The sequence below is a fragment of the Macrosteles quadrilineatus genome, unplaced genomic scaffold (assembly GCF_028750875.1).
Source record: "Macrosteles quadrilineatus isolate MER2022 unplaced genomic scaffold, UCM_ALF_1.0 Scaffold_1__1_contigs__length_201487025, whole genome shotgun sequence".
NCBI classification, from domain to species: Eukaryota; Metazoa; Arthropoda; class Insecta; order Hemiptera; family Cicadellidae; genus Macrosteles; species Macrosteles quadrilineatus.
In genome coordinates this window covers 29,423,752-29,447,730 of record NW_026542594.1, presented here as the reverse complement: position 1 = coordinate 29,447,730, position 23,979 = coordinate 29,423,752, and the positions used below count along the sequence as shown (strand labels likewise).

Below are 23,979 nucleotides of genomic sequence, written 5' to 3'. Positions count from 1 at the left end.
CGTGAGTGATACACATCCAGGCCAGTAATCTATGTAGTTAATTAATGTAAACACCAATACACTCCCTCTCCAGTTAATGTTCCAACTGGTAATGTCACGTGTCGGCCACGTGAAAAGCGAAAAATGTTCCCCTCCGAATTAAGGACTGGCGAAAATAGATTGATCCTGGGATCTTGAGTAAAACAATTTTAAACAGAATCCAATAAATCAAGAATTCCAATATAGGGTTCGAGGTAAACAGGTCCAAGTTGTGTGAGACGGGGAGTGAGTGAGGGGTAAAACTCAATACCCGCCCCCGTCTAACCATCATCTCACACCACAATAGAATGGTAGAAGCCACATACTGTAGTCGGACACTCGTACAACCAGGATAAGCTGTACCTCACCTGCGCTGCTTATCTGTCAAGACAGAAGTGATTTGCATGGAATAAATTAAAAATTGACATTTACAGACGTTTGCTGCAAGAGTGCTATGTGTTCATGACATTGTTAAGACCCTAACAGTATTGTAATTTTGGGCAGTACAATATTTGCCCTTAACAGGCATTAACCCAGCAAAATGAATGAGATACTAAATCATGCGAGTTAAACATGAATTACACTAGTATGAGCGATTCGAAGTACACTATTTAAACATTTATAGGTATTTTTTTTTTTTTTTAATGGCCTAAAGTGAATACATTTGAACTTGGGAGATGTTCAACGGTTTTTATAGAATGTACATTACGACATAGGAACAACGAAGCTACGAAAAATTAATCGGACATAGTTCAAATTGATTAATTACATCAACGTCCGTGATTTATGGTTTTAGTCATTGTATCAATCAACATTGGAGGTAAACTTGGAACATATCGTTATACAAGAAGAAGCCACAACGGAGATACGTCGGGGTCTCTGGACCTACAAGTTAGTTTGTGTCTGTAGCCCAGCAGATCTGGCTGGTCGTACACAGGCCGACGCCAAGTTGCCCATTTTGGGTTTGGTTTACGACGCAAGTTTTGGAAACCGGGACTCTTACTTAACTCATTCACTTGTCAACAAGAAAATATTAAAACAGTCGCCGTTAACGAGGTTGCCTCGCAAGAAATTTGCAAGAAGAAGTCTTATTTTAAATTCACGCTTTGCATACTGTCATTGACTATATATACCTACTGTATATGCATTATGATTTTTGGCACTTTACCTCTAAAGGGAACGACTAATTAATTCAATTGTATTCAAATCTTAAACTCTTGCTATACCGGTAGTTTTGGTATAAACGGTTACACTAATAACTTGGGCCACTTTAAACGCCAATTGAACTCTCGAATTTCATCTATGCCATAAATAATCGATAACAAAAATATATGACACGCCTATAATTTTACCTTTCGACTTAATTTCGATTTGAATTTACCTTAACATATTTATGTTTTCGATATACAACAAGAAAGTCTATAAAAAGCAACCAAGAAGTCACCATTGGGGATTTTAGCGATGTTACCGTCAGTCATAGTAGTGCATTAAGTTAGTGAATATCATCTGCAGCAACTTCATATCTCGGTCTGTTACAAACCCATCTTGCATTGCAACTATGACAGTGTTGCACTTGGATTACAAGCGGAACCGCCAATAGTAATAATACAGAAGACATTTAGTCAAACTGCTCTACATAATTCAATGTCTGTCCGGACTGCTCTAAGTTGTGCAAGGCCAGCAGCAGCAGCAGCCTGCGGCCAACTTTCCACCACACCGGTCCTGGGCTCTGGTAGTACTGCAGTTATAGTTATATCATCAGTTATCAACCGCATCTGCACACTACACACACAGATGTAACGAGGCTACACTTATACTTCTACCGACATACGATCCCGAACACTTTCTGTAGAGTATAGACTAAACATAAAAGGCTGATCAGGTCACTGAGCGAAAAATTGCGTAGTAAACGTGGCGTCAGAGCAATATTGAAAATTGTATGACATCCTAAGCAAGTAGGAACAAATCGTTGAACTAAATCTACTTACAATATCAACTTAGAGCGATGAACGCAACGAAGGCCAGAGAAGAGACAACCCCGACAACGGACAACCCTTGAGTGGCAGGCGAGTTTCTGGTCTGACCAGTCTACACTCCAATGCGGTGTTGTCACTGTATGTCAGAGGCTTTACATATATTACATAGACCAGTGGATCCTTTGTGTATACCTTGGGATGGATAATTGACGCGACGTACGGAAGCTGACCTAGCCATCAGGCTCGAACATTGGACTGGGGCTGATAAATCTTATGCGATTCATTCGAGTAAAAACACAATGTTCAATTTAGCCAACATTTGTAAGGGTCAATTAAACGCAGCAGTCATTGGTCATTTATCAGCTCCCAGATGAAGGGAACGGAATGAATAACTTAAACAATAACAGCTTCGCCCTCCTGGCTGTATGCTAATCAGGGAGCAAGTCGAGTACAACAGATTACTTGGTGGTGTGAGAACGAGAACAAACCTCACCCCTGACATCACAACAGCGAATGCAGCGAATGTTCGACACTGCAGTGGACTTAGCAAGTCATGATTTTACACATTCTTACAACGATGACTGTGTTCGACCAATTTTGTAATTACTTGTACACCGTAATTTACAAGTACGTTGTCGCCAACGTTATACTCTCTTAATCGAATTGTTTTGTTTAAAAATAGTACTAAGCAAGAACGAAAATTTTAATGTATGTAAAACAACGACGATACCCGTTGATGAACTAAAATAAAAGATCCCAACACAATGTAATAATACAAATAAGTATACTGTATAAATTATGGAATGGGCCTAACATGTTTATAATGAATGGGTCTAAGATAAACAAAATGCATACTGACTTTTGAACACAAAATATAAACACCCTTAACGTGTTTAGTGCATGTTTTGGTCCAATAATAAAACAGATACAATGTGTTGTGTTCCAATGCTAACAGGTCCTGGTAGTGTATGGCCTTGTATCATCCCCATATAAGGCTCGGGGTCGTCTGCTCCCTTGACACTGGCCTTACCCAGCCAGGTCCGTGTACAAACACTACTACTGTCCCGTTTTTTGGATATGTAATGGGCCTGGGGTCGTTAGTTTCTTGGGTTTATTGTGTTGCTTATAAACTGGTCTTCGTTTTTCAACTTTATTTATAATAAATTACAAGTTCATTGGTTAGCACGGTACAAAGCTCAAAATATGAATAGATTATGATAAATATGGTAATACCTTAACAACACAGTAAGCCAGGAGATTTGTGTAGTTTTAAAATCTTGAATAGACATTTTATGTTTCTTTACAACTCAAATGTAATTATAAAACCAGTACAATACTACTGTATTTGGTACTGAAGTTACCCTAACAATGTTTATTCATTGTGTAACTTAACGTTCGCGCGACACTACTACTGTACAGTAGTAGCAGGCAGAGACACAGTCGTGGGGATGGGAGGCTGCGATATTGGAAGACAAGACTAACAAGTGCTACGGACGTGACGAGGGTAGAAAACAGCATCAGCTGATGTTGAGACTTTCTTGCGGAACTGGTGACGGAAAATCTACAGAGAAAGTGTGAAATTGATATCAGCATGACAGCTATCAAATAATAGATGCATTAATGTACCTCTCAAACACTACAGCCTCTCGACCGACAATCTAGTTGCGTAATAGGACGGTCGTCACCGCCACGACCGGTCCACGGCGCGGCGCGGAGTTACTCTGGTTAGTTTCTGGCAAACCGGTCACTTATGTTAACGGCAATCTCGAGCTGCGTTTCGTGTTTCAAATGGACTTCCTTCTCCGGCCAACAGTCGGCCCGTCGACACCCGATAGCCCTAAATGTTGGCGTTCTTATATTTCTGCGGTTAACGAAGTATAAAAACAGAAACAGATACAAGACGAATGACGACCGGTTTCGACCACTTAATTGCTCTGATTGACTATCGAGGCTCTGTTGTCGAGGTTGTTAACCTGATGTCGCAAAACGGATCTCCAAATGTGATTTTGGCCAGCTTTCACTTTAACAGAAGAGTAACGGAACTGCTTGGTCGGTTGTGTAAACTAGCTTAGTTCTTGTTATATTACAGTTACATATTTGTACAATCCTCTTACTTAATACAGAAACAGTCTCCAAGTCTTACAAGGGACGTGGGTGTACAATATAGCCGAAGAAAATGTATCTTATGTTAATTATGTACGGTATTTTCTCTTAAATGGTCGGGGTTAAATGAACATTTACAGTAGGCATACCTAGTTTTTAGCGAATTTCCCTATAGGGAAAAGGGAAGTAGCTATTACCGTAGGTGGTACGGTAAGACTTTGGCCCGTGACCGATTTCATTTTTCATTTAGATGTCCCCAGAGGCCAAAAACACCGCTCGTTCAAATTTATATATATATGTGTGTTTGTGTGTGTGTGTGTGTGTGCGGGGGTGCGTGCGTGTGTGTGTGTGTGTGTGTGTGTGTCCCTAAACGCGACTTGAGTAATTTTTGTCCGATTTTGATGAAATTTGGTTTAAAGGTGTAAGGCGGAAAAAACTTGAACGAGTTCGTGAACCAGCATGATCGGACCATCGGAACGGGGTTTTACGGGGGTTTTATGGGGGTAAAAAGTGGTTTTTCTCATTTTTGACCCTTAAAACACAAGATTTCCCAATTTCTCTCTGAACCTTTTTTAAATAGCTTAAAAAAAAAAATTAGTATATCAAAGTGTTTTTGTACGGTTATTGGTAACGGAGAAAATTAAAAAAATTTAAATTTTAAATTCCCATGTTATTCATATGGAGAAAATTGTATGATGTTGTAGTTTGCTTGTTTATGGATATATTTTGATCAAACTTGGCAAATTTATTTATTGTATACTAAGCTAGTAATATTTTACTAAAAACCCCACTTTAACAGTTTCCTTGTAGCAGCAAACCTAGGTACTCGTTAAACCTTATGTTATTTAAATTGACTTAATTGAAAATCAATTCTGACAAATGGAAATTTGCTTAGTCGGCAGGTTTGGTGCGGCGGGGTATTTATTATATGGTCTATTCAACATTTTACTGAATATAAAAGTTAATACATTTTACCATATGTTGATTGATTCCTTATGATTCATACCTACACAATTGGCTCATCACATAAACAGAATTACGTCGATTGATATTGTCAATAGATTCAGTTGATAAATTTAACCTTTTCTTCGATCAGATGTGTGCTTGGGATTTCATACAATTTTTAATGTTAAACCTGCTGTAAGCTAACCTAAATTTTCAAATTTAATATTTTGGTTATTTACTAGGATTACACAACTAAAAACGACTGAACAATAGTAATCAAGTTTACCAAACTTTGTGATATGAATTACAACTACAACTTTAACAACAACAACTTTAAATAAAAACAATGGTTGGGACTAAAGGTTTAACTGATTCCTAGGAAGAAAATTGTAAAACCAAATTTCTAAGAAACTTTTAAACTGATATTTGTATGGAGAATATTGTAAAATGTTGTAGTTTGCTTGTTTATGGATTAATTTTGATCAAACTTGGCAAATTTATTTATTTTATACTAAGCTATTATTATTTTACAAAAAAAAAAAAAAAACACACACTATTAGTTTCCTTGTAGCAGCAAACCTAGGTACTCGTTAAACCTAATGTTATTGAAATAGATTTCATTTAAATCAATTCAGACAAATAGAAATTCACTTAGTCGGCAAATTTGCTGCCCCGGAAAGTGTATTTTCTATTATTTTTTTGTCAGTAATGGTGGGTCGATCTACACAAATAATCCACAAAATTCAAGACTTCAAAGGAGCCTTGTCACGGACTAGTCAATGATATAAATATGTCCATGGACTTTTATTGCACTAACCTACAGAATTGCATTCAGACCCAAGAAAAGATAACTGAAATTGTTATTTGTGTAACTAATGCACACTTTGCTGCACTTGAGAGAAATCTTTCTTTTTACCATGCAGTTTCACACAAAAACAAATTCAAACCTCAATGAAATTGTCACACACACATCAACACCTAAATGAAATAGTTTCACAAATACAAATCTGAATGAAATTTTGCAGAACGAATCAAAATCTGAATATGATTATTGGTTTGTATTGTTTATGTTAACACAAAAACAGGTCTATAGGTTAAATTAAGTCATTGAATCAATGGTCGGAATGACAAATAAACACTGCACCAGCTAATCGATTTAGCAGTGTTGACAACTTGTTTTCAAGAATACCCATGCCTAATACAAGCACACTAATTTTGTAATTAGTACAAGAAAGCCCACTTTGTCAGGAAGCTGTAGGAAAATACAATTAATGAATCTTACATACTTTATTGTTGTTACCCAGAACATTGAATTTAAAAATCCAATATTAGTAACAATAAAGAGTAACACAATTTTTATGATTTCACTAAATGATGTTTCCATTCTTAGAAGAATGATTGACGGAGATAAGTAAAATACTTAAATCAACTACTCAGACTTGAGAACACTCACTCTTGAGAACCTCAATCAAACACTTCAGCTGATATTGTCTTTGTAGAGCTCCGATGGCGATAATACTGCTGTGTTATAAGATGAATAATATATAACAGTTTTGATTTGTGAAACAATTTGCAAGAAAGATGCAATATGACTTTGGATTCTTAGGTGAGGGTTTTAAACTCATTAAACATACATTGGTTAACAGATATACATATATTAAGTCAGTGCATTTATGTTTCTATATATTTACTCAAAAGAAAACAAATTGTAAAATACAATATTTTAAAATTATAGTATTCAGATTAAATTTTTTTATAACATACATCAATGCATGGTAAATTGTCTATAATATTAAAACGTAAGGTTTTTTATTTCACGATTCTGAATCAACCACTCGACGGATTTTCATGATTTTTGTGTTGAAAGAAAGATAATTTTGAGAACTAGGGAATGTCGAAGCCATAATTTTAGTTTAGGGTCCCAGTTATTTAGAAATTAACTTTTAATTTTTGTAAAGTCTAGCAGCTGACGCTAAGATTCTAAACTAGCTTTTGGTATAACATCATTTGCTTAACATAACAGCTGTAAACATTCAGCAGTTAATAGCTTTTTCTGATTTGATCCAGGAGGACAGATGTTTTGTTTGCTTCATTAAGTAGTTTTGGTAACTTTCAGCATTTGTTACACAAATTCAGCATTTGGATCAAATTAAAAGACACTAAGGGTTGACTTATTTATACTATGTGTAATGCTAATCATTGATACGTTCAATCCTTCGATAAGAGGATGACGGATTATTTAAATATGCATGGTAAAATACTAGGATCTTCAAATTATTTTTTTAAGTAATCTTTGTAATCTTTGGTTTGTTTTAGTGCAATATAATTTGTCATCGATCATAGGAAATAAGTAAGATTAGTAGACCACCGAGATAAAGAACACCATCGATGTGTACAAGTCGAGGCTCTGTACACGAGTTTAAAAAAATATATGCAAATTATTTTACTGCTCAACCTTTTTGGAAAGGGTAGGAAAATCACAATTTGTTCATGTTTTAATTCATCTTGGCAGCTTTTTGTTTACAATCAATGTTTTTGAATGCTTGAACTTTGTTTGGATTAGGCCCGGAAATATTGATGTCATAAAGATGGAGATCAAGAATCCTCAGGAATACGATTTTAAATTACCACCACAAACTCAGACGGGTTTTATCCAAGGATATACAAATGAATGACATAGATTGAACACAACGTCATCATTAACATACAATACTGCAATTAGATTAACCATCCTTTTATGAAATCTAAAAAGTTGTTTGGCGTGTGTGGTTACGTTTGGAGACTGAATATTTGTATAGTTTAAATAAATGAATATGGGGAATTACAATGCACATTGATTCAATGAGGGTGGTTTAATTATAATGGATATTAGAACTGATAACTGAATGGATTATAAACATAGACAATTAATTACGTCACTAACTTTACTAGCGTTTTTACTTATTAAATTCCTTCAACATGTGACCAGTTCTTTTGTTCAAATGAATATTATTTTATTTTTGACTCAGCTGTTTATAAAACAAACTAATATGTTGTTTTGTTTACTTTTCTTTGTTTACACTTATTTATTTAGCAATTTGTGCAGTGAAATTGATATAAAGGATGTGTGGACGATTCGTTTAATGATGTCAGGACACCAACATAATTATGTGTACCATGAATTTTATTGGATGTTTTCGTTTTATTTTAGGGAGTTTCAATTCAGACCTACTGGAAATTGTGTATAGTATGAGTAATTGTATTGTGGTGATATTGATTATGGAAGAGGCAGGTATGCAATGGAAGGTGATATCATTGACTAGGCCTACACACTTCTCAATTGATAATTACTCTTTCTACTGTAGGCTGCAATAAAATTTGTCTTTATATGTGTAAACTAGCTGTTCTGAATTATAAGCCTACACAGTTTTAACTGACTCCCGTACGTAGGACGGGCTAACACCTTGTTTATATTAAAAGAAGATAACACCTTATACTCTGTATGAAAGTATTCAATAAAGAAGGTAGGCTATAAAGTGAGGAACAGATGGGATGGCAAATCCTTGTACAGGCTGGTACAATATTGATTATGGACTAGCCGTCCTGTAACATTGGAGGCTCCTGTACTATGCTACATACCGCAACAGTTTATTTGACAAATCAAACCACAGGCAATACAGTAAACTACTTTTCAATGAACTCTATTATTTGTGATTAAACTACTTTGATTGATACAAATATAATTATAATATAAATAATATTTGCTAACCTATTTTAACAAACGAGTATGGTTTGTTCTGCGATTTAAATGTTTTTATGTGTACAATGACTACAAAATGTAAATCATCATATTATGTGGATAAATATAGTGCTTTATGATTTTGACACAGTGACACAGATTACTAAACCTTAACATTAGTAAAGTAACACGTAGGTAGTCTGAGCGAATTTCCATTTGCCTGATTTGATTTTCACTGAAATCTATTTAAACAACATTAGGTTTATTGAGTACCTAGGCTTGCTGCTACAGGGAGGGTAAAATAAAGCGTGTTTTAGTAAAATATTAATAAATTAGTGAAATCCATAAACAAGCAAATAATAACAGTTTACCTATTCCCTAAAATAATAACATGACAATTTTCTACTGACAATTTTTGAATTTTTTCCATAACCAATAACATAACTGTAAAATAACATTATAACAAAGTCATTGATTTTTTAAGTTCTTCAAATTGGTTTGGGATGAAATTAGGACATTTTTTGTTATGCGGGTAAAAAATGAAAAGATCATTTTAACCCCATAAAACCCCCTTTTCCATGGTCTGATCATGCTGGTTTGCGATCTCTTTCAAACCAACGTACACATTTGTACAACATTTCATCAAAAATGGATAATCTTTGCTTGAGTTATTGTGCCAACAGACATTACATATAAATATATATGAATAGGGACTGAAAGTGATTTTGGCCTCTGGGTACATAAAAACGAAAAAGTAAATCAGTCCCGGGTCCAGGTCTTACCATGAGACCTATGGTAATCGTTTATTCCCTATATGGGAAATTCACTAAAACAGGCATATTTTTCATGATGTCATTAAAATGAATGAACATCTAGCTGTATAGGTGGGTTTTTCCTGATAAGCTGCAAGATCTATGAAAGCAATCAATTAATTATATGGTAAAAAATACATGTATAGAGAGAGCAATTAAATAGCAAAGATCAACACAAATTGCTTGTAGATTTATGACAAAGTAACCAATATGTAGATAAAAAAAATCGTTTTACTGTTGTTGCTCACGATCCGCAGCTTTAACATTAAGATTATAAACAGATGATGATTTAAACTTTGAGAGCAATCTGTGATAGTAGGATGAGTGTGAGTTTCACAGAACAAGTCTTGGCCTTATCTGGTGATTGGATTGTCTGGACATATAAGGCAACAGCTAAGTCCACTGAACCTGCCCTAGTCACCTTGACAATTGATTCATCAGTAAATACATCAAATCCCTTTTTATTATACATTTAGTGATGTAATATTGTACTTTAAGCATTTCCATTATTTCTCAAAACCAATAAAAATGTGCGATACTCATTCGTTCACATATATTACTTGGAGAATTATAAACATTGTTGTCATGATTTTACAGGCATTACTGAGGTTATCAAATATGAACTACATTCTGAACAACAAGAAAATAAATAGTGGAAAATGAATTTCATTATACAGGTTAAGGATCAAATACATAGCTAAAGGACCTAGGTTTCAAAAATGTTGCTTGGATAACTCGTTTTCCTGAATGGGAAAGAGTCCACCAGGGTACAAGAAACACAAAACCTTTACACTATAAAGTTACAATACTTCACTGTCATTGACTTTATTTTCAACTGGTTTGAGATCAAAAGAGCTTGAACCAGAGAAAGAAAGAGGTTGGAGACATTAGAGGTCGGAGTAATCTTTCTTTTGAATGTATAACTTCTTTAACTGGAAATTCCATCAGATATATTGAAATATTAAAACTCTCATGTATACTAACTTTATGTTTCTCTTCTTTAAGTTTTATGTTCCTGTCGCCAGGGTGGACCATTCATATAAGTTAAGCCTGTTAGCCAAAAATTCCTTATGAATTTAAAAAAACAATTCTTTTAAGGGTTTCTATTCTTGATGAAGCCAAAATGATGGTGGTCATTATGAAATAGAACATTAAATATATTTACTGAAAAAAATATAAATAAACATCCACTGAAATAGTTGCAAATTTCAACAAAATAAACTAAGATGCACTTATTTTACTATCGGTTATGATTTGTATTTACTTTAATAAATCAACCATAGTTAGTGTTTTTTAAACAGTATCAACCTTTGTTTTGAGTGATATTTTCATTCATTGTCAACTGCTTGATAGTAGGGGAACTTTAAACTAGTAAAACACAGAAATGACGTGAAACACTGGGTTATCACAACCCAACTTGATAACATAAGTGTTTACAGTTAGATAGACATTACTCACTAGTGTTTACATGTTTAGACTTATTCAGTTCAACTAAATTTGTTGGATGCAATATTCAGAAGGCAGGAGAAGTTAACAGCCTATATTTTAATAGTCCAACAGGGTAGCTAAATGGATCCTAGGAGGTCTGTTGCCAGCACCAGTCCGGGAATTTCGGCTCTCTGGACTATTACTTTTACCTATGAGACCTTTTGATAAAAAAAACCAATAATTGAATCGTCTATGTTACACTCAAACTCCAAATTTGAACAATGTTTGAAATTTACCCCCTTTGCGATGTGGAAAGTGTGAAATGTCAGGACCGCGATGTGGGTAACCTTGATTGCCTGAAAAAATGGTTTTAACAGTACAATTTTAATATATTTTAGTTTTAGTAGAGGGTCACCCAACCCTATAATGTAAGGGACTTGCCTCCTATTCCCACTATATCACTGGTTTGAAGAGTTGTGTGATTTTTACTACTGTATACCAAAGGCACAGCTTTGACTGGATTTTAAAACTTGTAAGAACAAAACAAAATTGTATTTTCCCGACCTCTAATTAATAGAAATCTGTTTTAGAATAAAAACCAGCTTTTTAGTTTTACGATAATTTCAATTGAACAGAGCTAGAGAGCCCACAATACAAGGGTGGTCACCACTTTCACTGACCCCTGCAACAATTACAGCACTGATCTGCCTCCTATATAGAGGAGTTTCACCTGAGCTTTCACATGATCCCTGTTTATTTGCATGTATTACACTGGCTGAACCAGTTCTCAGATTATCTCAGAGTGTTCCTCCAACGCTTGATTGATGCCATTATGTGTTGATTTACTTCCGCATAGATTATCTGTCAGCTGGACATCTCACCCGGCCAAATGCAACTGGTTATACTTATTTTGTTCAGGAAGGATTTACAAAAACATATATTGTGTTAGAGTGGCTTGATAAAAATTGAAATATTAAAAAAAATTCTCTATTCACAATAATTAAAATTAACTGGGGAAATTGTAAGTTTATCACACAACCGTTACATTATGACTTATAGAACCACTTAGTAATACGATTGATCTGTGATCCATACCACTTTCCAGGAGTTAATCTACTCACATCGGTGTGATATGTATTTAACAAAGCCTACTGCTGATGGACAAGCTGCATACCGCCTATTGTTGGATCTTGTTCTAAATGTATAATTTATTGCCAATTAATTATTATATCCCTATCATTCTTTATTTGACAGTTGTTTCCAAAGATTTTGAGACTTTGGAGATGATTGCATTCAGAAGGGTGGTTAGCCAAGACGTGTCAGTAATAGGCAGAAAAGATATACATTAATCTTTCACAAATTTTTCATTAGATACTTACCTAGCTGAGTAAATAGTGTTTTTGATCTCATTCGAAAATGTAGAAAAAAATATGATCACAATATAAAATGAGGCACACAAGATTAACTCACCACATGGCTTGGACAGAGACTGGCTTGAATATGTGACATCTGCCACAAACAGTCACACTGAATCCCCTGTAACAGACATCATGTATAAGGTATTGTCAAGATATATTCTATATCTCCTTTAAACTCCCAGCCTATCAACATAATGACAATTTTACAGTAGTCAAACAAACATTTTCAATGGGAGGGAGTTAAACACATTAGTCTTTGTATGGGGAGTGTAAAAGTTTAATTCAAGAAATTTTTATGTTATGATATAAGTTGTCAAGATAAGTTCATTAAATTTGCTTGTTTATTTAAATCCAATCATAATAGTTTTATTTATAGAAATGTTATTTATAGAAAAAAAAAAAAAACAGTGATACAGAATATACAATTTAAAAAGTGGGTGGACCCCACATGGGCGAAGTCTGTATGTGAGCAATAAGTTAACATAAGTCCATAGTCTTAAAACCTAATCAACACCTCTTTGTTTGAAGTTCATCGTTGATAATGGTGAGTTTATGTTGTGGTTTATTGTGGACATTTTCTATCACAATGGTAAAATACAATACACATTGTTTCAGGAAAAAAAAAACACAACTACCTCATTAAAACTAACAACACACAAAATCAAACCTAAGTTAAAATAAACTACAGAGAGTAGCAGTGAAGTATATGTACTGTATAGCAGTCAAGTCATGATACAAATTGCAAAATATTATCAATCACAAGACACAAAAAAAATCTATCTGTAGGAAAATAAACAATTGTAATAGGGTATATTGCTTACAACAGTGGAACACTAATCACAATGGTGCCACCAATGAGACTGAAGCCTAATGGTCAAGCAATCCGAACTACATAGATTTTTGTCTTTTGTGATTGGCTATGTTTTACATTTTGACTTACTCTCTGTAGTGTATTCCAACTTTTGTTGGGTGCTGTATATTGTTAGCTGTAATGAGTTATTTAAGTTTTTTTCCTTGAAGACAGGATCAGATTTAAAGTCCCGAAACGATGTTTATATTGTATTTATCATTGTGATGGAAAATGTCCGCAATAAACCTTTCAACAACACTTATAATCCCGTTATAATAACCTTTCATCAGATTTAAAATTTGTCAACATGCTTAAAATTTACAAAGAGAGAAACACAATCTCCTTAGGGAGCCACAGCAAAAAAAAAATAAAAATATAGTAAAAAAATTATATTAAGAGAGGATTCCCGATAATTAGGAAAGTATGTGTGTTTACAAACCAATATGTTACAAACAATTGGTTCAGTTCCTTTGCTATTATTGGTTGGATTGTGTACTTGACAACTAAGGCCAATCATGTAAAAAAGTAAGAGGGACAAAGTAAATCATACCAAGGAAAAAAATAAATTGGATGAAAGTCCTAATACGAAAGCTGAACATAATAGAACAGCTAATATCACCAGAGAATAATACCACTCAGTCTGGTTCTTTGAGATAGGACATCATAGCCCTGACTTATTTTGCTGTTGAGAATAGAGAAGAATAAAGCACAATTGAAGAAGAAAGAAAAAAACAATATTTATTATGCTAATCAGTGGATGACAGAGCCTATACTGGGGCTAGGAGCAATAATTGAGAAAAAGTCAACAATTTTATATATCTAGTTTTACACTTACACATAATAACTCATAAGAACTAGAAACTACCAGCAGAATAAGCTACAGTAATAAAGTGGATATGCTGCATATATCAAGACTTCTCTCATGCTCCAAAAAAAAAGGCTCTATAAAATAATTGTTGGATGTCTACTGCTATATGGTTCAGAAACCTGTATCATGAAAACGAAGGCAGACAGGAATGTGCAAGTTTTTGAAAACAAGGTTCTTAAAATCATCTTCGGCCCAACTTAAAAAAAGATGGAGTTTGGATGGTCAATCACAATTCTGAAACCCACCACAGAGATCCTGCTATAATGGACAGAAAAAGCCTAAGGTTACAACGGACTAGACACATTTGGAAAAAAGAAGACTCAATAGTACAAAAAAAAGGGAAAAAAACAACTATGAAATGGTCCTGAAGGCACAAAAGCAGGTGAAAGACCCAAAGCCAAGAGTTTAGGACCAGGTCCAGAGGGATATGAGAAAGTGGGGACTGAAAGGGGAAGTGAGGAGTATTCTGCAAACTAAACCATTTGGGGAGGATGGGTTGATGAGGGCATATACTTAATTTGAGTAAGTTTATTTAGTTGCACTTTGATGTTTACTCACCCGTCGCCGTCCAGTCTGATGGTCGTATCTGCCAGCACTTTGAGCACCAGCCCCACAGTAGTTTTTTCATTGCAGTCTATCCCTAACAAACAACTCTCCTCCCCCTGGCGACCCATACAAGACACCACCACCAGGTATCTGGTCCTCTGTACATGCACACTCTCCAGCTTCACAGCCTGAAACAAACAATCGCATATCATTAGCAACAAGTTGAAGAATTCAAAATACAGATATATATCTTATATATTTTAAAAAATTGGTTTTTCTTTTCCGAGTTCGTTTGGCTCTTCTACCTGACCGATTTTCATGATTGAGGTCTCAAATTGAAGGTATGCATGCACAGATTTGCCATCAAGTATCATCATATAATTATCTATAGTCTCACTCGGTTTATACGTAAAGGAAATTTCCTTTCCATGTATTTCTTATGGGAAATAAATTATGTTTCTCTTTTACGAGTTCGTTTGGCTCTTCTACCTGACCGATTTTCATGATTGAGGTCTCAAATTGAAGGTATGCATGCACAGATTTGCCATCAAGTATCATCATATAATTATCTATAGTCTAACTCGGTTTATACGTAAACAAAATTTGCTCTCCATGTATTTCTTAAGGGAGTTAAATTTTGTTTCTCTTTGCCGAGTTCGTTTGGCTCTTCTACCTGACCGATTTTCATGATTGAGGTCTCAAATTGAAGGTATGCACGCACAGATTTGCCATCAAGCATCGGCATATATACCTACTGTATTACTCGACCAAAAACCATAATTTGACTCATTTTCAAATTCTCACTTCAATTTAAGATGTATTTCACCAGTAATAACTATATAATCCTGTAAGTTTTTTCTAAGAATCTTGAGTGAAATACCGACTTTTATTTTGGCTATTAATTTATTCAAATGGGACGAGTTTCAAACAAACGCAAGGTGAACAACTAACATAATTTTTTTTTCATAAGGTTTTTCTGTGATTAAAACTCAATAGCTCCAGTACTGTTTATGTTTTTATAAGTTTTGGACTAAAAGAAATCCGTAAATTATGGGTTCTAATTTGAGCTTTTGATTGTTTGAATCAGTTAAGGTCATGTTACTGTATTACTCAATCAAAAATCATAAATTTGATTATTTCTCGGATATTACGTATTTTAATGCTGTGGAGCAGCATGGATCCTCTAGTATTGGACTGAAAATGTCTTTCCATTAGTTATTACCAGGTTCCCCAAAAGGTATGAGAAATCCTGACAAAAATCTTGTAGAACAAGGGCTTAGACTACATGGTGGATTCCTGCCTTATTGGCGCCATTATTGTACACTTGACTGCCCATGTGTCTTTTAGTTCACATTTTCACATTTTGAAATGTTCTTTAAACAGTGCTCTGTGTCATGTTTTTTTTTCATTGATGCCACATAGGCGTTTGTGCTGGATGGCTAGAAATACAAAACCCAGTTGAATTGCTGAAAAATATTCCAAATTTTTTGAAGCTTTTGTCAACTGTATACTCTTGTTTAACATGAACTGATAAACTTAACAAATTAAATTTAGTTTCTCAAACTCCAAGCTAGTGTCCTAATAAAATATCAGTTTATGAATAAAGGTAGCAACACAATAACATGGTCCATAGTTTGGTTAGCCTAGTTGTAAACATTTCCCCACAAACACAGAAGACCATTTGCAAGTACCTTAGTGACTAGTTGAATCAATCACCAACAACAAAAAATCTAAAGTGACAAGGAAACCCTCTTAGTTCAAGTGGACAAGGCATTGTGCAACTGAAGCTTTTTGTTGATTTGTGCCAACTAATTGTGGCTTGAAAATGTAAGCTTAAGTAACAAAAGGTTATACCACTTACCATCAATAAATGGGGTTTATGATAAGGTGATCAATTAAATTATAAACTAATAAATATACACAAATATTCTGGGCACTTTCTTATTTCCCCTACTACTCTGAACCAAAAGTTTGAACAAAATTTCCTTATATTACTGAATTTGGGGGAAAAAACTGTCATGCATTTTATACTTGTTTCTGTGGTTATATAGTATTTTAATTTTTGTTTGTTTTATTTGGGGCTAATGTATTCTATAGCCCGGGTTTTATTGTAGCATGTTTGGTGCATGCAAACAGTTGGGTTGCAATAGGGCCAATCAGGTTTGCACCAATAGATCAGTTTCTCGTAGGACGGCGATCATACATCCTTGAACCTCGACATGTCCAGTAAACTATCAGCTGTAATCGGGTTACGTGTGGGCTGGACGTCGCGCGATAAACATGACTACAACCACAACATACTTTGACCTTGACTGTCAACAGCTGACACTGACACTGACTGACGATCAACTTGCTTCTACCATCTCCTGGTTGAGGATAAACAGTTTTACTAGAATTATATACACTAGTTGCGGTTCATGCATACAAAAAATGCGCAATTGAATATTTCAGTCCTAGGAAAATTACCTTGTCGAAAACATGGGAGAAAGAAAACGCGCATGACATTAAAAATCCCGCAGCCGTGCGGCAGCTAATTACCAAAATTTAGCAGCTAACAAAACCCGCCGTAAACCTCGTTTTCAAACATAGGCCTACTGTATGAAGCATGCTAGGCTTACTATCCAATGTTTATAATATAAATCAATGGTACAACATAACTGCACAGTGACTTCAATGGTACGTGGAGTAAATGCATCAGTGTAGCTCTGTGACAAGTTCATTTAGAGCACTCCGTCTCAGTAATTTGCCTACAATGGCGCGATAAATCTAGTTGAGGACGGCGGGCGGCCCTGTGACTACAAACTGTAGCGCAGAGCCGAGAGCCGCCGACCACGTGGTTCTGATACCCGCTATAGCTTAACTAGGTATTACCTCAAAACATACAATAATAAGCAAGAAGCTGTCCACTGTCGTGTTTACTTTGCTACTGTCAAGGCTAATGCACATAGCGGTACCACGCCGCGTTAGTCATCGTCCCAAGAGTTTTATATCACAACACGGAACTGTGGAGAAAGGTCGACGGACAAAGAACAGCCAGCGACAGGGTCAAACTAAGCAAACTACACGAACTAGTCAGTCTGAGTGGTTACATGATGGTGACAAAAAATGGTAAAAACATACCTAGTCCAACAATCATCTTGTCGTGTAGTAAAGTACTGTAGCGAGAAGTTGAGAATGGAGCAAGTTTTACAAATGGAGGATTCTTTACCTGTCATGTTTCAGCATTGACTATGCCAGCCGTTTTTTGTCATATCACGCCATCCGGGGGAAAACTAATTACTTTCGTCGCCATCAAAAAATAAATTCAGAAATGACTAAACTGAAGGACAACACAAAATTGAGCTTGTGTTCTTAAAAAAATTAAACAAAAAACTAAAGCTTGATAACATTCTTAAAACAATCCAAACGCACGAGTATAAACGTACGGTAAATTAAACTGTGAAACAGTCTTTCAGCAATGAATAAAACCCAGTCTCTCAGCAAATGTACTTTAAAATATATATTGAGGTTTTAAAACTGACTAGGCATTTCACGACAATTCATGATGTTTATTTGTGGAACGAGGAAATTCAACCTACAATCTAGCATATAATTGTATTCAGTATGCTGTGTGGACTGTCTAAATCCTACAATCAAGCGGCATTGAAATGTTGAAATGTGTCGCTCATTTCATCAGTTTAGTTGGAGGCGGAGGCAGGTAATGTTTTGTTTACATGTAACAGACGAGATACGATCCACAGCCAACGCCTGGGGGCCCCTTCACTGTTCAATGAGTCATTCGCTGACGGTAGCTGGTAGCGACCTATCATCATCAAGTTGTGTAACGGCAGTATTGGCCCGCGCCGCAGCAGCGGTCAATAGCAACATGACGATGACAGGATAGTCACAGCCACAGCCTGGGGGCCCCTTCAATGTTTACTGAGTCATTCGCTGACGGTAGCTGGTAGCGACCTATCATCATCAAGTTGTGTAACGGCAGTATTGGCCCGCGCCGCAGCAGCGGTCAATAGCAACATGACGATGACAGGATAGTCACAGCCACAGCCTGGGGGCCCCTTCAATGTTTACTGAGTCATTCGCTGACGGTAGCTGGTAGCGACCTATCATCATCAAGTTGTGTAACGGCAGTATTGGCCCGCGCCGCAGCAGCGGTCAATAGCAACATGACGATGACAGGATAGACACAGCCACAGCCTGGGGGCCCCTTCAATGTTTACTGAGTCATTCGCTGACGGTAGCTGGTAGCGACCTATCATCATCAAGTTGTGTAAGGGTGCGTTCACAAAGAAAGCTGGTTACAAGTAACTTACTTTCAGCGCTTGTTCCAAGCGCTTGAGAATGCTGTTGTGTGTTCACAACAAACGCTTGCATTTCAAGCTCAGTGTAGTCTTTGCTCTGGTTGAGACAATATCTTCCTCAATTGATGAAGAGTTATTTTTGATTGAAAATGTAAAATTAAAAATTCATAGAAGGAAAGTAGGGTGTTCATTAAATTAACCCCGGAGGAGGTAAGTTCGAGGAATACCACCGTCTATTTCTTCAATTGAAATTGGACAAAGTGAGGTTTTTTCTTATATGAGAATGGAGTTAACTACGTTTAAAGTTAAATACGTGGGTAATCTTTTTTTTTTTTTTTTTTTTTTTTTTTTTTTTAATTGGAAGCTCTAAATACTTGAAGTATCAACTCATCGATATCCAGACTGCACTGTTAGTTGTTTGTAACTGACTGGTTCGGCCAACAAGCGCCGGAAAACAAGTACGAAACGTTCTTGCGTGCTTGTCAGAGCTTGTAACAAGCGCTTGCTAGCCGTCACAAGCTTTGTCTGTGAACGCACACGCTTGATACTATGTTGACTTTTCTCACGCCGGTTTGAGTTTGCAAGCGCTTGCCAACAAGCGCTTGTAACCAGCTTTCTTTGTGAACGCACCCTAACGGCAGTATTGGCCCGCGCCGCAGCAGCGGTCAATAGCAGCATGACGATGACAGCATAGTCACAGCCAAAGCCTGGGGGCCCCTTCACTGTTCACTGAGTCATTCGCTGACGGTAGCTGGTAGCGACCTATCATCATCAAGTTGTGTAACCTGTGTAACTCGCCTGCGGCTCGTACGTAAACATTGCTCTCGTGTGCAGCAAAGTGCCACTTTGCCCACTAGTTACACAAATAAGTATTGATTTAACGAGTACTTAGGTTTGCTTTTACAGGGTATCGGATGAAATAAATAAATTTGTCAAATGTCATCAAAGTAAACAAGCGAACTACAACAGTTTTCTTTTCTCTGTAAGAATAACATAGGCATTTTAACTATCGTAAACTTACAACCATGCTTAAACTTACAAAATTGTGTTTTAGCTGTACACAATGGATGTACCCTAATAGAAATTGATAATTCATGTTTTAGGGGAAAATTACAAATTTTTTGAAAATTGTCTGCGTGAGGTGGTTATTAGCGAATTTCCCAGTAGTATTTAAAAAAAATATGAGTGAAGTATGAATGTAGAATGATGTGAGATGATCTGTATGCTTTGTTACTGACTAAGATCAGCTGTTTTATTAGCCACCCTGCATAACTCGGTCCCGATTTTACCCTTACAATTTATTTCGGAACCATTTTGTAGAGTTTAAAAAGAAATAATTCACTAAATTGAATCGTTTAGCGCTTAATATTATGGAAAACATTATTAAAAATTTGTAAATTTGGCAGTGGTATTTACAGTAATCAATCCATGAATCATCATAACAGCAACATCACACTAATGTGTTTGTTCGACCCAGTAAGTTTGTTTTGAAAGGTCAAACACGCCAGGGAAGGTAAATAAAGACTGAAGTGGTGTTGTGTATAGTGAAGACTGGAGAGGTGTTTGATGTCGAAGAGACGAGTATCCATTCACCTACGAGAACATGACGATTAGACGGCGCCTCTGTGACTCTCCGCCACTACATGAGAGCTCCTTGAGCTGTTGGGGAATAGACAACAACAACAACAACAACAACAACAACAACGATGACACGTCGGCACAACGAGTGTGAGGCCCGCGCAGTGCTGAGTGCTGAAGGGAGCGAATTTAGCAACGACCGAGGCATGGAGACAAGGATAGCACGTTGATCACGTGGAGGAGATCCTGGAACACGTGACGTCCTCGTGACCGATCAGCTGATATGCAATCAGCTGCAAAAGACGCTTCTTGTGTAAGGAGTGGATGTGCCTCAGGACTCTAGCTAACTCATTTGATTCAATGCAGGCATATAGATACACCTTATCATTTTACTATTGTAAAACTATTATTTCATAGAGTTTGTCTGCATTTATTGCCCAAAACGAAAAAAAATAACACTAAACCGAGGTGTATCATAGTCAGATTTCTGTTTTGCTATTTTGGGCAGTGATTTACTTCTGTATCACCAGTGAATCAGTGAATCAGTTCTGTGGTAGGGTTTGCAATGCAATTTAGTTTGGTCTTCATGGCAACAAAAATAATTTCAATGTTTTTATTTTTCTTTGAGTATTCTGGCACAGCTGGTTGAAATGAAGCATTGAGAACATTTTTATCTTTGTAAATAAGCAGAAGACAGTTTGAATGAAATATTATCAAAAGCGGAACAGTACATATTGTTTAATTATCTTAGAGGAACGGTGTTATGATATTTTTATCGCGAAGCTCAGCTTTTAGTAAATTAATAAATAAACCACATAATGTCAATTGTCGCAGCACCGCCGCAGTGCGACCACCACTATCGGCGGGCGCAGGCCGAAAGCCACGAATGTTTATCTCTATAATCTGGGGGGACGTAAGCCACGTCAATTAGCGAGGGTTTGAGTAGTTATAATCCTGGGGACGAAGGCACCAGTACCTATCGCAGTTTCTCCGCTTCTACAGAGATTATTGATAGCGATAAAGCGTGCTAGAGAGCAAAAGGGAAACCTACACGTGTAGCCATAGTAACTTTGCTGTTTCAACACTCATATAGCAAGTTCAGTAATGGCGAACATGGCTGAAAATGAGCCAATCCACGAGGGAAAGGGGAAACAGTAAACACCGACGGCAACACAGCCGAACCTATTCACTGAGCATTGAACAGGCTACTGGACTTGAAACACTGTACGGTAGAGACGACAAGCATTTTACGATTTTTTTCTTGGATAATTGAATGATAGAAAATTTATTATGAAAATTTAAGAAAACAACACTTCAATCTTACGCCCACTTTAAGATGAATAGACAGGATTTTCAGCATGTTTTTTTCACATGTCTATATCTGTTAAGGTACAAATATTTATTATTAGAATTTTATAGAATTCTAAAGTGTATTGGTCTTAGTTATGGTATAACTTGTCTCAAATAATATGTCTATTAAATTTTGCAAAATATAGGCTACTACGGTACCTATTTTGTAACAGGAATAAATAATTGGTTAAACGAATATTAAATTATGTGGAATGGTTTATTCCACATCAAATTGTTACATACAAAATTTACAATTCCAACAATAAATGAACAATTTTGAAAAACATAAGTACAGTACAGCAACACAAGTATGTACAGAGAAAAGCATTAAAATAATATGACTTAAAGGTGCGCAATAAAAAAAACTAACGAAGCGAAAGAAAATAAAAATTATAATTAACAATTAAATCTCTTTATAATTTAGGGTAGTTTTTAATTAGGTCTGTAAGGTGCCTAAATAAAATACCCCCGCCGCAGCAAACCTGCAGACTAAGCGAATTTCCATTTGACTGATTGGATTTACACTGAAATGTCTACTTAAAAATATAACATTTATTCCCTATTTAAATAGAATTAGTTTAACAAGTACTTAGGTTTGCTGCATCAGGGAGGGTAAAACTGTTTTTTTTGTTTGTAAAATGTTAATAGTTAGTAAGAAATTAAAACATTTTCCAAATTTGATCAAAATATGTTCATAAACAAGTAAACTACAACAGTTTACTTATTCTCCATAAGAGTAACATTGGAATTTTAAATTTACAATTTTTTGGAATTTTCTCCGTAACCATTAGGCGTATAACAACGCTTCAATATACTAAATTATTTGTTTTTTTAAGCTCTACAAAATGATTTGGAATGAAATTGCTAAATTTTATGTTTTTTGGGTCAAAAATGGGAAAACCCTATTTTTACCCCATAAAACCCCCCGTAAACCCCCGTTCCCATGGTCCGATCATGCTGGATCGCGAACTCGTTCGAATAAACGTAGGTTTACACGTTTGTACCAAATTTCATCAAAATCGGATCATTTTTGCTCGAGTTATCGTGCTAACGGACACATATATATATATAGATATATAAATATATAAATATATATATATATATATATATATATATATGAATTTGAACGGATGGTGTTTTTGGCCTCTAGGGACCTCAAAACGGAAAAAAATCGGTCCCGCGTCCAGGTCTTACCATGAGTACTACGGTAATAGCTTATTCCCTATATGGGAAATTCGCTAAAAGAATAAATATCCATGAAGTATACTGTGTTACACAGTGTGAAGCATGAAGTATACAAATCAATATAATGCATTAATCGTCCGAATGTGTAATGCTACATACCATACTAAAACGATCGTCATACTTAGGCCTTAAAAATTGCGCCTCGCATAAAGTATGCTAGGTGATTTGGCGTTTGGCGGCCGCGGATGCTATCACAGTTCCATTATCCGGTTCACTACACCGCAACACTGGTGAGCCGTAGCTTTACACTTTATTGATAACCAATGCACTGTGTAGATGTAGATCAAACGCTTTGATCGCCGAGGCAACATGTCGCTGACGCACCAGCGCGGCAAACTGTGCGCTAACGATATATATCGTTGAATCGATGGAACATCTGGAGTATGAAGTGTGAAAGTGTCCTTGTGAGGTGTAAAGGTTAGGAAGTGCAAAGTGGTAGTGTGTACCGCGTAGTCGTCACAGGAGGAAAGTGCTGTAAAGGTAGTTTACAATGATACAACTGGACCTGAGTGGTTGTGAAAGTCAAGATGTGCATCTGAGATGATAGAAACTTACCCTAGTCGCAGTAGTTGGACAAAACACGCCTCGAGTATACAGCCTAACCCCGACAACAACTATACATATAAACACCTACCATGCTAGTGTTGGCCACAAGTTGTGGTGTTAAGGTATGTGTGACATCATCGCAAAGTCGCGAGAACATGTAAACCCACTATGACGAGCACATCGGCATCCATAGTGCCTGTCATTCGACTGGGAGTGGAGAAACTGCATACTGACCTCACCACTTGACCTCGTGTAAGAGAAACAAGACGAAAACAGACAA

At 36.1% G+C, this 23,979-nt stretch overlaps 1 protein-coding gene across 3 annotated transcripts in view; it reads right to left on the bottom strand.

The window, feature by feature from the left end:
* LOC129005887 (protein phosphatase Slingshot) overlaps nt 1–23,979 on the bottom strand; it is a 219,935-nt gene that overhangs the window by 40,420 nt on the left and 155,536 nt on the right. For all 3 annotated transcript variants that reach the window (XM_054434934.1, XM_054434926.1, XM_054434943.1), the window contains 2 exons: nt 14,695–14,870; nt 12,471–12,536 (listed from right to left, as the gene is read on the bottom strand). In XM_054434934.1, the coding sequence (XP_054290909.1) occupies nt 12,471–12,536; nt 14,695–14,870 (242 nt within the window). The remainder of the gene's footprint in view (nt 1–12,470; nt 12,537–14,694; nt 14,871–23,979) is intronic.